General features: G+C 38.6%; 1 protein-coding gene across 3 annotated transcripts in view; it reads right to left on the bottom strand.

The window, feature by feature from the left end:
- The window catches only part of CPED1 (cadherin like and PC-esterase domain containing 1), a 263,041-nt gene that overhangs the window by 231,796 nt on the left and 14,570 nt on the right, over positions 1-16,675 (bottom strand). For all 3 annotated transcript variants that reach the window (XM_069462606.1, XM_069462603.1, XM_069462605.1), the window contains exon 2: positions 6,629-6,809. In XM_069462606.1, the coding sequence (XP_069318707.1) occupies positions 6,629-6,809 (181 nt within the window). The remainder of the gene's footprint in view (positions 1-6,628; positions 6,810-16,675) is intronic.

Here is a 16,675-nt window from a genome sequence, read left to right as displayed (position 1 = left end):
CTCTACACTACTCCATATTCTAAGTGTACCTCCCTACAAAGGACACATTATATTCTCCTTTCTGTAACTATTTCTTGACAGCAGTAACAATATTATCTCCCACTTATGGGGTGATTATTATGTACCATTCTCAAAACAATCAATTTGCAGATGTGAAAACTGAGGCTTTGGGAGGTTAAGGAACTTGCCCAATCCAAGGTCATGTAACCATGAATAGGTCAACTAGGGACTCCAAGCCAGGTTCTGTTTTACTTCAAAGCTTATACTTTTAATTCCCATAGTCTACTACCCACCCCCTTCATCCCAAGAAAGCAATCGTTGTGGTTAAGCTTTTCTTACTAGTAATTTAAGTCTCAACTTCCTTATAGCTTCTTTTTTAATACAAATAAATGAAAGAAAAATTTAAAATATGTTTTCCATTACAAAGGTTAAGATTGATATGTACTAGATGTTTCTTTTCCAGACAAACTTCAGAAACAGCTTTTGGCAAGTAGCCACCATAAATAAACCTTCAAAATTAGACTAAATCTCAAGTGATGCATTGATAGACATTTTAAAAGTGTCAGTGAATGTAAATAAAAATATAACAAGACAGAAATCTATTAAATTATAAACAGGGAAGAAGATAGGTTTTTCTTTTTAAATATATTTTCCACAACATTAAGTAGTGATCTGTATCTCTCCCTCTATTAACTATATCTTGTCATAGCGTTTCCCAAGAATGATTTGGGTAAATTACAGTGTCCTTATTAGGAGGGAGAGGGCAGTGAGGCATCATCATTTAAAATACCATTCTCCAGAAACAATATATCAAGTTTACTATCAATACAAATACCAATAAATAGTATTTATCATGGTATTAATTCTAGCTCTTCATAGAAATGTCTTCACTATATCATGCTGTAAAGTTACACATTCAACTCATATTGGAAGGCTGCTATATGAACCAAGATATGACATCCACTCCACTTGCAATACAAATATTGCTCTGACCCTTGACTCATTGCATAACTCAGTGTTGCTTACTTAATATTTCCTTTATTGTTTCAAATATACTATTTGGGCATGTGGGAAGTTAGAGTGAGGAACCATAATGGTCCCTTCTTCCTTAGAGTAAAACTTCTATTTTTTTCTCTTGTTCTAGGTCCTTGGAGGCTCACAGCCAAACTAAGCCTAAATTATGGTAGCTAAGAGGAATATCCAGTTTGGGCCCTAATTTTATATTTCCATTTTAGTAATTTTGTTATTACATGTTTTATTGTAAACAACCAAATCCTTTTTGAATGAGGTTTGGTACAAGTTAAAAAATGAAATATCTCAGTCCCAGAATTTAATCTTCAGCTTGGTATAGGATCAAGTTACATAGAATTAGTCTAGATACAAGGGTAAGCAAACTTTTTCTGTAAAGGCCCTAATAATAAAAATTTTACACTTTAAAGGCCATACAGTCTCTATTGCAATTAATCAACTCTGCTTTTGTAGAACAAAATCAACCAAAGGCAATACAAAACCAAATGAGTTTAAAACTTTATTTACAAAAACAGACAGTAGGCTAGATTTGGCCAGTGGGCTACACAGATTGCTAGCTCTTGGCAAGAAAATTGATATGGTCTTTTACTTTTTGTATTCCTTCAAAAAATATTCTATGTAAAACCCCCAAGTTATAAAAAAAGCAATTTGAAATCATAAGAGTGACTCCAATTCTGTAGCTTTGATTGCAGGTTTGCATTTCATTTTTCACATGGATTATAATATACAAAATTTGAAAGCGTAAGATGTATTCAGAAACTGACAGAAAATTGCTAAATATGCACCACTCTTCAAATATACATAAATAATTCTTATCCAGTGATAAAAGTTTACTCTGAGTCAGAGTCCCTTGGACTACGTAACACTTGGATTTCACCATGGGAATAGCTTAAAAACTTTCGGAAAACGTTTACTCTCCTTTAGGCTGCTATGACTGAAGCACTGATTTACTAAATAACACCCACATGATAGGAAAGAGAATATTGGATGGTGCTTCCCTCTTTTCCTCTACAGCAGCGGTCCTCAACCTTTTTGGCATCAGAGACTGGTTTCATGGAAGATGATTTTTCCACAGAAAAAGGGCGGGGGGATGGGGGTAGGGAGGATGGTTTAGGGATGATTCAAGTACATTCCATTTATTGTGCAGTCAAACCTCTCTGCTAATGATACTCTGTATTTGCAGCCGCTCTCCAGCACTAGCGTGACTCCCTCAGCTCCACCTCAGATCATCAGGCATTAGATTCTCATAAGGAGCACACAATCTGGATCCCTCCTATGTGCAGTTTATATAGTAGGGCTCATGCTCCTCTGAGAATCTAATGCCCCACTGATCTGACAGGAGGTGGAGCTTATGCAGTGATGCAAGGGATGGAGAGCAGCTATAAATACAGATAAAGCTTTGCTCGCTCACCTGCCTATCACCTCCTGCTGTGTGGCCCGGTTGCTGCCAGGCCACGGACTGGTACCCTTCCACAGTCTGGGGGTTGGGAACTGCAGCTTTAGAGAATTACATGTTCTCACAAACACAGGGACGTAAGATATATTTTTCCAAAGCAAGGGATTGGAAGACCATAAATGTGCATGTTTTCATTCTGCTACATGTTGTAGCCCTAAATCTGTAAAGACAATTGTCCTCATACTGTTCTCAAAATCAATTTACAGTTGAAATGCTGGTTGTAAATGCCTATACAGTTAAATCATAAGTAGTGCAAACAGACTTTTGCATCATTTTATTTTCAATATTCACTCTAAAAATTGCTACTCTTTGAACCAGTACTATATCCCCCAAAACAGTTCTCCCCAAACTGGGTAATACCTAAGAATTTATACTTGTATCCCTTTTTAACATATAAAATTCTGGACCTCATTTCCAGACTACTGGATGAGGTAAAATACTGGCTTGATTTTACTTTGTCTCCTCCCAGAATTCTGATGGGGCTGGACAAAGTGATTAAAATCTCACCACATACTACCCTGAAGTAAATATCATTACTCTCTTTAACAGATAAGAGAACTAGGGCTCAGAGAACCTAACTTGCTTAAGCTCATATATTCACAGCCCTATAGTCTTTCCCAATAGAGCCATCAACTTCTACTATGTCACTAGAATGGAATTAACGGGGGGAGGGTAAAAAAACACAACACCCATATTCTAATTTAGGACTCGAGATTGCCTGTTTTTCCTTTTAGTAAGTGCTTAGTTAATTGGTAATAGGAAAACTAAATAAAACATAAAGCCCAAAAGTTACTCTACCACTATAGACTATCTTTAATAGTGAAGTGTTGCTTATCTGGCCTATGGCCCTTTTAATTTTTCTAATTTTCATCCTTTTCTGCCTTCAAACAGTTAAAAAAAAAAAAAAAAAAAAAAGGTGGCTCCAAGTCGGAGAGAGGCCACCTGTGCCTTCAAGTACAGCACAAAAGATTGGGGGTCAGCAAAAGCGATAAGGGGTCATGTCAGGAGAGGAGAGGAAAGCAAGCAGAATGGACAGGTAGAATAGGGAAAATACATTTCATATTTATAGCCCTGTGATCAAGAATGCATTTTATCAATGTGTCAAATCTGCACCTGGGTACTCAGTAACACTTATGGGAGTATCCATTTTTGTTTTACTGTAATATTTGCAAATTACAGGTTAGCAAACAGCTAACAATGGTAAAATGGATATTGCAATGGTAAAATGAAGTAGAATCAGTCTCCAGATCATTCTGAATTATTTCCCCTCCCCTGACTGCTTGACATGGGGAGTTTAAGTTTAAATGTGCCAATATAGTTGCATATTCTGTGTTGATGCATATACAGTAAAATAAACATGAGGTAAATATGTGAAACTAAAGTAAAACAAATTTTATAAGAATCACATCTCCAGAAAATATTTTTTGTATTAACTACCTCAATTCAAACATAATTTGTAGGTTAAATTTGTGGTCATGGAAAATAAACTGCAATTAAAAATGGCTTTTTTCCCTATAAATAATCAAGGGAATGTTAGATTTACAGTCACAACTTTTTTTTATTTTCGGTATTCAGTGCACATTGTTCTGACAGTGAAAACTACAAAATCAAATGAAAAACCGAAAATCAATTTTTCATACTCATGAAATTGTGAAATTGCTACCCTTTCTTGAGGCCTATCCAGAAATAAGACATTATTATACAGAGTAAAAGAAAAGAATGCCAAGAAAGAGTTAGGAAGTAGACGTTTCAAAAAGCTGTGGGAATGTGGGGGAAAGGAACGAAATCAGCATTTCCACTGACAAATTCTGATGACACCGTACAGTTATCTTGTGCTACTGGGCCCAGCAGCTCCTTTGGCTGCCAGATTGTATTGCCTTCAGGCTGTCTTTGCACAACCTTAATATTTGGAAGCTGCAGAGTAATCCTCCTTTTTCTTGTAAAACTGACCCAAGGACATCAAGGGAGAGAGGAGATATAATCCATCTGCTTTGAGCTGCAGAAAATTGAAAATTGAAATTGATGTTGAAATGTACAGATAATCCATGTTGTGCCAATAAAAAGTCAGTGGCAGCACCAAGAAGGTGGGAGAATTTAGGAATTTTGGAAAATAATGGCATGTTATCAGGGCCAATTTGCACAACTCCAGGAGCACGGCTCACACAGCAGCACACAGTGATTATACAATCACCCGTTCAGTGATGGGATGAAATATTTTGTGGGATGAAAAAGAGACTAAACATTTTATATCTTTCCTTTATACCAATAGCCATTCTACCAAACAGATTTCTGAATACCATCTGTGGACATTTCAGAACTTTAGATTGGTCCCTTTCAATACAGCTAACCCCAACGAAATTATAAAGTTTGCAAAGCTGGTTTTCAGCTCTCCTTAATTATTCCAGAGCTTTCTTTCCTATTCCCTTTTATTTTTCTTATTTGCTTCCAGAAGCTCAGCACTTTAAATTTTCAAACTACTGCTGGAGGGGAGGGATAAATAAATGTCATTAACAAGCGTCCACCTTCACGGCCCAGACTGTGCATTTTAAGACTTTTCTTCTCATCAAAGCAGATCTTCTTGGGCTCTGTTCCCTTGGAGCTTTGCTAAGTAGCTTACAATTTCACTGTGAATATGGTAAAGGGTGATCAGGATTAATAACCTCCCAACCTTCTCAGAAACATCTTCCCAACTTGCACTCATTCCCCGGCACAAACCAGCACGGGGACACCTAACTGAAGAAGTGCTATGATGATGGCAAGATTGTTCCGAAAACTATCGTGGCACTGAGATCTGACTATTCTCCCCCAAAGCAAACCATGGCTGAGAGCAGCAGTTACATCCAAATTATTTCTCTCCCTCCCCTTTTAATAAATAGGAAAATAGATATATCGTATAATGCTGAGTGAGGGTTCTACATCATTGTAGCTCTCATAATGATAGATTCACGCAGGACAACGGGCCAAGAAAGAGACTGTGGTAGCAAAACGCAGAGCAGAGAAAGTGAGGGTTGACACACAGGTACCACTACCCCTCCTTCCCTCACATCAGGTATAAAATACAGAGTGAGTCACTTCACCCCTTGAAGCCTCAGTTTCCTCTTCTGGAATCCAGAGCAGGGGGAAATCACTACCTTTTAACCTTAGGGTACTCAGCAGGCTACCATGAGGGTCAAATGTGGTCATGAATACAGAGTTTAGCATGGACTCTGTCACATGGTTAGTTGCTCAAGAAATGTTAGCTCTTATTGCCCTTTTGACCCTCATCATCCATTCAACTTTATTTTCAAATAACTTGTTTAAAAACTTGTCTCTTATTTTCCTCTTCAAATGATAGGAATAAAGGTATTTGACAAGTAATGCCGTGTATGATAAATATCCATACTTCTTTCATATTTAGAGCCAATCTGTGAATCACATTTAAGCTGTCTTCTGGAAACAATTTCAGCACATTCTACTTGCAGTCAGATGAAGTGGCAATTTTCTTAAAATATGGAGCAGTTTGGTGCTGGGCAGAACACGTATTCAAGCTCATAAACATAAACATTTTTTATGTAGCGTTTAAACATGAACCATGCAACTCTAAATTGCTACAAAAATATAAACAAAATAATTTCAGGAATAAAGAGACACAGCTAAATAAAAATTGAGAGGAAGTAAAATAAAAGAGTTTTCCATGATGCAAGAAAAATTGGGTTTTGCAAATTTTTTTAGAGGAAGACAGTAGCACATTTCTGGAAATTGTTTAACATTATATGTCAAGTGACTTTGGTAATTACTTATTATTCTTTTTTTTTTTTTTTTGAGACAGAGTCTCGCTCTGTTGCCCAGGCTAGAGTGAGTGCCATGGCATCAGCCTAGCTCACAGCAACCTCAAACTCCTGGGCTCAAGCGATCCTCCTGCCTCAGCCTCCCGAGTAGCTGGGACTACAGGCATGCACCACTATGCCCGGCTAATTTTTTCTATATATATTTTTAGCTGTCCATATAATTTCTTTCTATTTTTAGTAGAGGTGGGGTCTCGCTCTTGCTCAGGCTGGTCTCGAACTCCTGAGCTCAAACGATCCGCCCACCTCGGCCTCCCAGAGTGCTAGGATTACAGGCGTGAGCCACCGCGCCCGGCCGGTAATTACTTATTATTCTAACCTTGTTCTAGCAGCCCCAGGCGAAGGCCAGCATCGAGCCTTTCTTCAGCGATGACAACCGTATAGCCATGCTCCGTGAGAACGTGCTGGTGGAGCTGAAGCTCTGTTTTGCTGTTGGAAGGACTGTAGAGTAGGGCCCTTCGGCCATGACCGCCAAAGTGTGTCTCAATTGCTGCTTCAATCTAAGAAAAGAAAGAAGGCATAAAAATTCTACATGAAAAAGTGGTACATTTCCCTGGAAGGACACCATTAATGCAAATCAAGGGCCATTCAGAAAATTATTCTTTAAGTTTTTCTCTAGAAATGAAAGACAGATTCTCCAAAGGGCTGACAAGGGCAAAGACGACCTCATATGCAAGAAGTGAAGGTGAATCGAATCGTTCTCACTGTTACAGAAAGATGAAAATTTTACGCCATTAAAATACAGAGCTCCTTAGAGCAATACTGCTGCATAGAAATATAGAGCTCAATTCTAGCTGGAAATATAAATTAGTAGCAATGCCTTTCATCTGCATTGTGCTTTTATAAAGTAGTTCCAGCTGCATTATCTTTTACTAGCTCTTTTAGGTAAACGCAGGAGAGGAAACAGACTCCGAGAGGATGAGGACGGGTTTTGTGTGGGAAAGACGTGGTCGGGAAAGGGTAGAGATGAGAAGCAATCTCGGAGCTCTTTGGAGATATACAACGCTTCAGTTTCTCTCAGTTAGGACTTCCCAAAAGTTGAATGCATCTCAGTGAGGCAGGGTGGGTCTTCGAGTGTGAGAAGAGGAGTGCTACCTGAAGTATCAGAATTCTAGGTTCTTCCCTTGCTAGTTTATTGCTCTCCCATGTAAATATTCCTCTTTCTCACAATGGTGCTTGAAATACCCTTAATAAAGGGAATTTCTGAATTGGCACATAGAAAATTGGCTGACATTTAAGTTCCCTATAAGGCTTAATGGCAAATACTGGGTGTTTTTCTGAAAATTTGAGATTAAGCCTTGACAAAGTGAAGATGTTTTTTATTACTAGAAGGAGTGACGAAATTGGATGATGGTCAGGGCAAAACAGGGAAGAGGCTGAAGAAAAGGAGCCAAAGGAGGTGGTAGGAAATGAGGTAGAATTGGTGAAAAACAAAATTAGGAATCCAAATACTTCTAATGGCAGCTCTGGATCAACCTGTCCATTTTCTGGGTCTAAAACACAATATTTCTCATATTGTAAAGACCATGTTTTTTCAGTACTTAAATGCCCATACTGATTAGAATAGATTCTACATCTTTGTAAGGAATAGAAGGCTATTCACACTTACACCCTGTCCTCTGCCTCTGGTCACATCACACTCTTAATCATCACCATTCCTGACCTCCAACCTGCTCCTTTACACCCCACTGTGCCTTCCCCTGCAATCCCTACCTCTCTCCATTTGTTCATCCATCAAACCCCAAATCATTCTTCAATATTCAAACATTATCCCTTTTAGAAGGTTTTAATTGAAATACTACTTCCATTAGCCTTTATGAAAGGAAATTATGTCTCTCCCTCACGTCAGCTACTTAACAGCTAGGCCTGCATTGTTCGTGTTATCTCCAATGTCTATCCCAGCACATAGTTACACGTGGTACATGCTTAATAAACGAAGCTATTTAGTAAATTGACAAATCATAGTGCTCTATCAAAATCTTTGAAATATATAAGGAAAGAAAAAAGAAACAGATTTAGATTGCAAGCCCTTTGAGGGCAGGAACCATACCCTATTTTTGACTGCATACAAGCTGCTGCTATCGGGAAATTAATAGGCAAAGCATAGTGTGGTGTAGGAGGACACAAACTCTAGAGCCAAACTGCTGGGTTCAAATCTCCTGGCTCCACCAGCACTGTTTGTGTGACCTTGGACAACACCTTTGTCCTAAGAGTGCTATGCAGATTAGAGAGTTAATATTTATAAAGTGCTTAGAACCATGCATGCCACATAGGAAGCACTATATAAGTGCTTTTTAAATAATAAGCGAAGAGTCAGGAAAACTGTTTCTGAGTTTGAGTTCTGCCTGGCACATGTTAACATAGGTGCTTAGAACGTGTTCATGAATATAATGGGAAGGTATAGAACACTAGCTAACCCACTTTCTGTATATGATACTTTGGGAGAACATGATTGATTAGCTATTTCCCCTTGCTAGAGATATTACATTTTATTTATGAGAAAACTATTTAAGCTCAAGAATTTAACTGCAAATTGAGAAATGATTCTGCCAAATATTATAATTGTTGGTAATGATAAACTTATAAGGAGTGTTTGAAACCAAATACAGGTTGAACGTTTGGACACGGGGATTAGAGGAAACTGAGCAGTCTGTAGAAGGCCAAAGTAAACAAACAGGCATCTAGGTGAAAGAAGACAGATGCTTCCAAATATATCAGTATCACGAAAGCAAAACATACAGTATCCAGAATTTCCACCTCCCATTATTTTCTTTTGTAATCACAGATGCTTCTATTACAGCTGGCTCAAGTAAAGCAGGGATTTCACATGAGAAGGGTATATTTTAAAACTGTAAATGATTTTTATTTTGAAAGATATCACCCCACCTTTCCCCCCAATCAAGATCAGATTAAGCAAGAGCAGTGTAACTTTTACTAGTATACCTTATATACAGCATATTTTCAATAAAGTATAATTACTGGCCATATTTTCTAAAAATCTTCATAACATACACTAAAATTTTAACACACATCTCAGAATGTACAGAATAAATGGGAAATAAGCTTGTCAGTAAAATTATATTATATTATCCAGTGATACAAACTGCTGCTGTCCTTGTAATATTTATAACATACTGTATCAGCATGGCCCAATACCAAAAGACGAGAACAGTTTTAGCCAGTCCGACAACAGGTGCATGCACTGCGTATGTGAAATGAAAACTATGTGAACAATTATGTCAACCGCACCAGCAAGTTCAGAATTATTGAATGCCAATAGCAGCACTTTTGGAAACAAGAGCTCCTGATTACTCCTATAATTTTGAAGATAACAGTTTTAGTGGAAGAACACATTTAACTTGGCCACCACTATAACTTCACTTACGACTTACAACCCTGCTGACCAGAATTTAGACCAGAATGAGTGTTACTAGATATTAATACTATGAATTCTCAAGTCACTTGTCTCTCTCTTTTTGAGAGACTTGAAAAATATTTGATAGACTGCCTGAAAGTTGTTTTATAACTGGACACTTAGTATTTTTATTGGAAAAACTTCAGAATCTGAAATCGTGATACCACGTCAGATAAACAAAGGGTAAAATGTTAGACTACTGGCAGCGTTAGATGCAGCAACATAGAGTGAAAAGAGGAGGATTGGGAATCAAAAATCTGGACTTGAATTCTAGCTCTGCCACTTGCTTACTTCACCCATTGGGGCAAATTATTTAATCTACCCATATCAGATTTCTCATATATATAGTTGAAATAACAAATTCTGCCTCACGAGGTCATGCTGGGAATTAAATGAATTTTCCATATGAAAATGTCCAACACAATGTCCACCCCAATAAATGATGTTACATAAACAAGAATAAAATTGAACAATCAATATTATATTGTAACCCTACGTTTATATTAGGAATTCTATAAGCTTTTCAATTAATATGGTTTGGTCTCTGTCATAGAAAGCATTATTGCAATAAAATATATGCTTCCATATACCTGATATATGTTTTCCTCTGTAGGACTCATCATTTAATGCTCAAATATAGTTCATTTACTTATTATGTTTATTGTCTGTCTCTTTACATCAGAATACAAGCTAAATAAATATATTTTTGTCTGTTTTGTTCACTTTTGTTTTCCCAGCCTAAAAATAGTACTTGGTATATAAGAAGCACATAGTAAATACTCTTTCAGTGAATGAAGGCAAACATCTTTTTCTTCACTATGTAAAAGAGTCTTTGTTATAAATACTACCATGGAAGATAGGGAATAGAAAGTGGTTAAAATTTGTATTAAGAAATTTATGCCAACAGAATTGTGAATAGCAGGAAGAATGACAAAAAATAGAGTTAAATATTTGAGGAAAGTAATGAATTTACAGTAAAGAATTGAATAAAGAGCTATATTATGAAAGCACTATATTTCTCAGTTACTTACACCGTTAAAAAGTCTTCACCAAAACTTATCCCAAAACTAGAAAATACAGCTCTTTAAAATATAGTAGGAGTAAAAAATAAAACTTATTTTTTTTTTCACATGACAGGAAGATTTTTTTCTGGATTTATGAAAGTAGCCATGTGTTTATGACATTTTTTGATGCTCGAAAACAAATCATATGGTAGACTTCAGATGTGTGTCATATATGACTAAAAGTTAAATTGCCTTCCTGGTCCAGATTTTTGGCATTTTAGAAATATGACAGAGTCTATCATAGTGAATTATGTTTTAATTCTTTTCACTGAAAGAATAAAATACAGATTCTTTTTCCCATTGATGAAATGTACACTTATTTTATGACAAGTGAAAAATAAAGTGGACGTTTCCTAGGATGCATATCATACACATTTTCTACTTAAAAATCTGATAATTGCAGTATAGCTTAGGGACCACAAGTTCCTGGATACACAAACAGAGCCTGGTAAGAATGTCTCTACCTAAATGAAGCTTTAGTGAACTTCTGTCTGCATCTTACAGTTGATTCCACTGAATCACAAGCCCATCATGGAATGGCCACACATTTCTCATTGAGCAACTTCTGACTGTGGTCCCAAACTATACCTTGGGGCTATCCCAACCCTCTACATCCAGTGACAAGCAAGTTTGCTCACTTGCAGGTAGATCTATGTAGGTTCTGAACAAATAATACAGAAACAAAAGCAATAAAGTTTCAAAATCAAAATTGTATTTCTAATAGAACCTTTATGAAATAGCACTCACTTAAACAGGCATTGCCAAAACCCATCATCACCCATCCCTCAACCCAATTTTCCCATTGGCACTCTTCACAATGCATAATTTTATATTATTTGTTTAGTGTCTGCCTCTCCTTCTCCTCTGTTCCATGAGGGCCCAGATTTGTCTGCTTTGGCCATTGCTGCTTATGCAGCTTACTGCCAGGTTCTAAATAAGAGAGAATGGATGAATGAATGAGGAAATGAATGGATACATGAATGCATAGTATGAGTTCATTATTTGTAAAAACATGCATGCCCTTTAAGCATTTACTATCAGGTGAAAAAATCCACTAGAAAAGCTCAGTGAGGCTTCAATATCTGCATCTCAAACCGTAACATATCCGTGACTCCTTCATTCCCAATGCCTCTTTCCTTCACTTCATTTCCACCACCCACTCCAAGGGCCATATCTTGGACTCTGTGGTCCCCAAAACAGCCCCTCCTCCGAAATTGTAAAATGAGATATTCCATTCTCTGGTAACACTCATAAGTATTTCTTTGTTCTTCTCATTTATTTCCCATATATTAGTTCTTCAATCACTAGTCTTTTCCCCAATCCAAACTTTCTACTGGGCTCTGTTTCCTCACCTTCTCTCTCTGTAGCTCAGATTCCACAGTCCAACACTCCAATCACTCTCTAGCCAATATGTAAATTCCCTCGTCCCACTGTCCTTCCATCACATCCTCATGGCAAAACATCAAACATGGAAGACCCGTGGATCCATGGTAAGCAAGACAGACAGGTCTCTGCCTTCACAGCAGCAGCAGCCCATCAAGGCAAGCAGACATAGTTATAACAAATTATGACAAGCCAGGCTAATCGGGAGGTATAGGATGCTGTGGAAACACTGAGCTGGGAGACCTGAGGAAGATCTCAGCAGCCTACCTGTCCTGCACCTGGGCTGGGGTTGCTGAGAGCCACTGAAGAAAAGTGCCCAGTGGACAGATTCTGATTGGCAAATCCAATTCAAACCTTTGTCTCCTGGCTCTTGCTCATCATTCATTCATTCATTCGCCTATTTAATATTTGAGCATTTTCTATGTGACAGGCATAGTCCTAGGCTCCAGGAATGCAACAGTGAAGAATCCTGGCAAAATATTAGCCCTCACTGAACTTACTGTTTAGCAAGAGCAGCAATAAACAATTAATGAAGTCATACAATATAATTTCCTACGGAGATAAGGGTTCTGTTCTATTAAAGAATAACCCAGGATCTCTTTTAGATGGTGTGGTGCTACTGTTTGTCTATACTGTGAATGTTGTGTATAAAAGAAAAAGAGAGAAGAAAAACAATTCTTCAAGCAGAGAAAAGATAGGAAGAGAAATTAGATCAGGAAGTCCTTAAAGGCCAGGATCATGGACACTTTTTATTGAGTGACAAATGGAGTCAGTTAGGCAACAAGAAATGACTGGCAATGATGATAAAAATGGAGCCACGCAACATTACTTACTATCTTGTTAGGTAGCTATAATAGTAGGAGACCTAAGCCTCGTGAGTAGTCCATAATTTAAAAACTGGTAACTCTATGCTGGTCTTTACAGGAAGGTCCGAGTTTGATGAACTTTGATTCCTTTTACTAAAGCTATATGAGGGAGGGGGCAGATGAGGAAAACTGGACTTAGTATACATAAAGAAAGAATGTTTTTCTTGTTTTATTTTCTGGATGGATGGGCACTCTGATAGAATTCCAGAAGGCCAGACTTTTGCTACCTAAATCACAATATTTCCTAAGGACTATAAGCCACCCCTCTCATAATGCAGAAAAGAGGTTTAAAAAAAGAATGAAAGCAGTGACAGTAACCAGAGTGACTAAGCCATAAAAGGGAAGCCTCAGAGCTGTCCTACGGAGGCACCTAACCACATGGGGGAAGCCTGGGGAGAGAGAGAACTGTGAGGGTCTGAGCACCCAGTTCTGCACTACGGAGCCTGACGTGGTGTAGAAAGAGCAACAGGACACTCCGACCATGCTGTGTGGAACTGAGAGAGGGAAGGGGACAGAGGATGAAAATGTTCCAGGGGAACATATGGGGAGAAAAGTTCAGGAGAAAGGATTTGCTGTGAAGACATCACATAAAGAGAAAGGGAGTCTGTAAGCCCAGCAGAAGAAGAGAGGAGGGCACGAAAGAGGAAAACAGAAGGGAACAGCTGGGCAGACCCTGACTTGGCCGTCCCAGACTAGAAATATTTAATGACAAATGATGCCAAGTCACTTTAGTCCTCAGGGAGCATCCGAAATACTAATACCTCGGAGACATACCACAACTTTTGCTTATCAGAAAAGGCTTGCCATCGCGTCTATAAAACACTAAGCACATGACCTGAAGGTAAACTCCCAGGACTCCTAGGTCACCTCTATGTGAATGCCCATTCTCCTCACTCAAAACTTTTGTACCACACGGTGTCTTTCTGAAAAAGGTGTACAATATAGAGCTTGTGTAACCAAGGGAAGAAGAAAGGAGGAGAGAATGGAGAAGAGGAAGTTGCAGGACAGAAAGGAGAAAAAGCAGACAGAACAGCTTCTCAGCTCTTCCAGCTCCAGCAAATGCACAGTCATGCTGGGCACAGCTCCGGCTCTGTGCGCTTCTCTTTCCTTCCACATAGCAAGAAGCCTGGGGGCAGGGAGAAATTGCAAACAAAATGGAAGAACACAGAACAGCTATTTCTCCTCAAGTGCACCCCCAGGGTCACAAGCTGTGACTTCTCGCCTTCCTATGTCTTGCGGTGGTTGTCAGCTACCAATCTCCACCTCCGCTGGAATGCTCCTCTGTTCAACCAGCGTGAAGCAACCTACAGTATTTCCCTTCTCTGCTTCTCCCAGAATTTTTCCCCCTCTTTTTTGGCTGTTTTTTTAAAGTCATATAAAGCATGTTTTTCAGTCTCCTCTGGAGACTTTTCCTCCAACTACTTCAAGACTCCTTTCTTTGAGATGCTGCCCACATGCACAGCTGTGGGCTGTCAGTTTACTATTTACTGTAACCTCACAGACTTAACGAAAACCCAGCTGAGATTATAACAACAGAGAAATAGCTGAGAGATGGTGGTCTTGATAGTTTCTTTCAAGATAGCTTTAAGAATAATATAAAACTACAAATGAGAAGATCAGGAGAGAATGTAATTTGCTGTTTCTTTTGGCGTATTTGATGTTACTCTTTTCTTGCAGCAAATAAAAACTGCTTCCGAACATCCCTTTTTAGTCTCTTCTTCCCTCTGTTTTTTTTTTCTCTTTCTCTACAATCCTCCCCCTTCCCTGTTCTCTCTTAGACACTCACATGGAGCTTAACAGGAGGAAGACGTTATTTTCTTTCCATCTTCAATCCCTGATCTCTTGCTGGTGATAAAGCAAATGCTCTCCAGCTGCCTCTTTGAGGTTCCTCATTGCCCTGAGTCTAACCACAGTGTCAGCAGTGGTTAAAGGATGTTCATAATGAATTAAATATAGAATTGACAATCCACAATTATGAAATAACAAGCAGAGGACAAGGAGAGACCTTGTTCTTTTGAAAAATGTTAAAATAATAGTTAATCTCTGTCCCCTGATGCCAAAACAACGAGCTAATTCAGCAATTCAGCCTTAAAATAGTAAGTCCATACAAAGGCAATGTAGCAGTAAGGAAAGAGCACTGGGGCCATTACAACAACAATATCAATACCTAAGCATCACGCAGGCTACCAAACGTTTTCATAGATTCCAGAGTCTCTGAATCTGAGCTTGAGGCTATTCCAGCCACACCCCGATGCTTCCTGACTCCCAAGTCTCCCTCTATTTCCCACCCCCATTCCTTATCACCTGACACTGCTTAAGTTCATTTGATGAACTTCCTTTGCAAATGAGCACCAACCAACACCTTTCTTCTCACTGTTGGTGCTATGGCAAGGATCAAAGGAGACCCAAACAGTTTAGACAAAAGCATTCAAAAATATATTCCTTCACAAATGTAAGGCGCTATTAAATAAATATCTCTTTAAAATGTTGTCAGATAAAAGAGCATCTTGAAAAATTAACATATTTTAAATAAAAACATTAAAATGTTTAATTGTATGATTTCATAGGGGTTCTGTCAAATTACAAATGAAATATGAAAAGGTAGTGTTTAAATATTAGGGACATTAAAGCATTTAAAAGTAATCAATGAATCACTACCTCTACTATTCTTCTCGGATAAAAATCCAGTGTTAGAGCAAATATGTCATTATGAAAAACATACATGGCACTAATACCATTGTACAATAAATATCCTTCTTCGATTTGGGTGTTAGACAAATAATACGTCCATTTGTTAATTGTACAACTAAATATGATTTCATTTTATACTTGGTTATAATGTTCTATAAGTAAATTCATACATCAGGATATAAAAAGCCCTTTTCTCTTTTTATGGCTTAGAAATTATGGTCAGTATTGTCTAGTTTTAGGGCCTTCCAAGAGTTCACCTACAAATTCCTGAATTCCCCACTTTCATTCTCCATTTCAATCCTCTTTCTCTTCTTTCCACTCTGCCAAGGAGAAAGTGTGCCACTCATCCTCCCACCTCCCCTCCTGCTTAGCTTGTGACCTCAACTGTCCTCGTAGCCCTGCTGTGCCCTCTGCATTTCCCCTCTGCACACACACAGACCCCAGGGTTCTCAGTGGGACATCATGAGAGAACTTGTGGCAGCCAGCCTGGAATCCCTTTCTGGCACAGAGCAAACATGTCCTCCTCTGGGCAAAGCATCCATCCAGCCTAATGAAACACCTGCCGGATGTAAGGGTAGAATTCAGGCACTGAGTTGGGGATTAAGAGATTCTCCATCCACTGCCTATCCAGCCACCACATTCATACCCCCTGGAGGAGGAGGACAAGTTCCTAAGCCCACTTCAAGCGTTCAGCAGTATCAGTCCCACACAGATAGCATGTCTGGCTCCTGTCTTCTCCCTTCAGCATTCATATCCATGTAGCAATCAGTTCATCTGAATTTTTTTCCAGAAATCCAGAGTTCCTTTGAACTGCACAGATGGTCAAGGATGGGCAGCTAACATACCCCATGCAGGAGGCCCTGCATCTCCAAGGCAGTGAACGTCTGCTCCAGTTCTTATTGAATGAAAGGCTGCAGGACAGAGGCACACACCTGGCAGACCCAGAG

The sequence above is a fragment of the Eulemur rufifrons genome, chromosome 29 (assembly GCF_041146395.1).
Source record: "Eulemur rufifrons isolate Redbay chromosome 29, OSU_ERuf_1, whole genome shotgun sequence".
NCBI lineage: Eukaryota > Metazoa > Chordata > Mammalia > Primates > Lemuridae > Eulemur > Eulemur rufifrons.
This window is presented reverse-complemented; position numbering and strand designations above follow the sequence as displayed.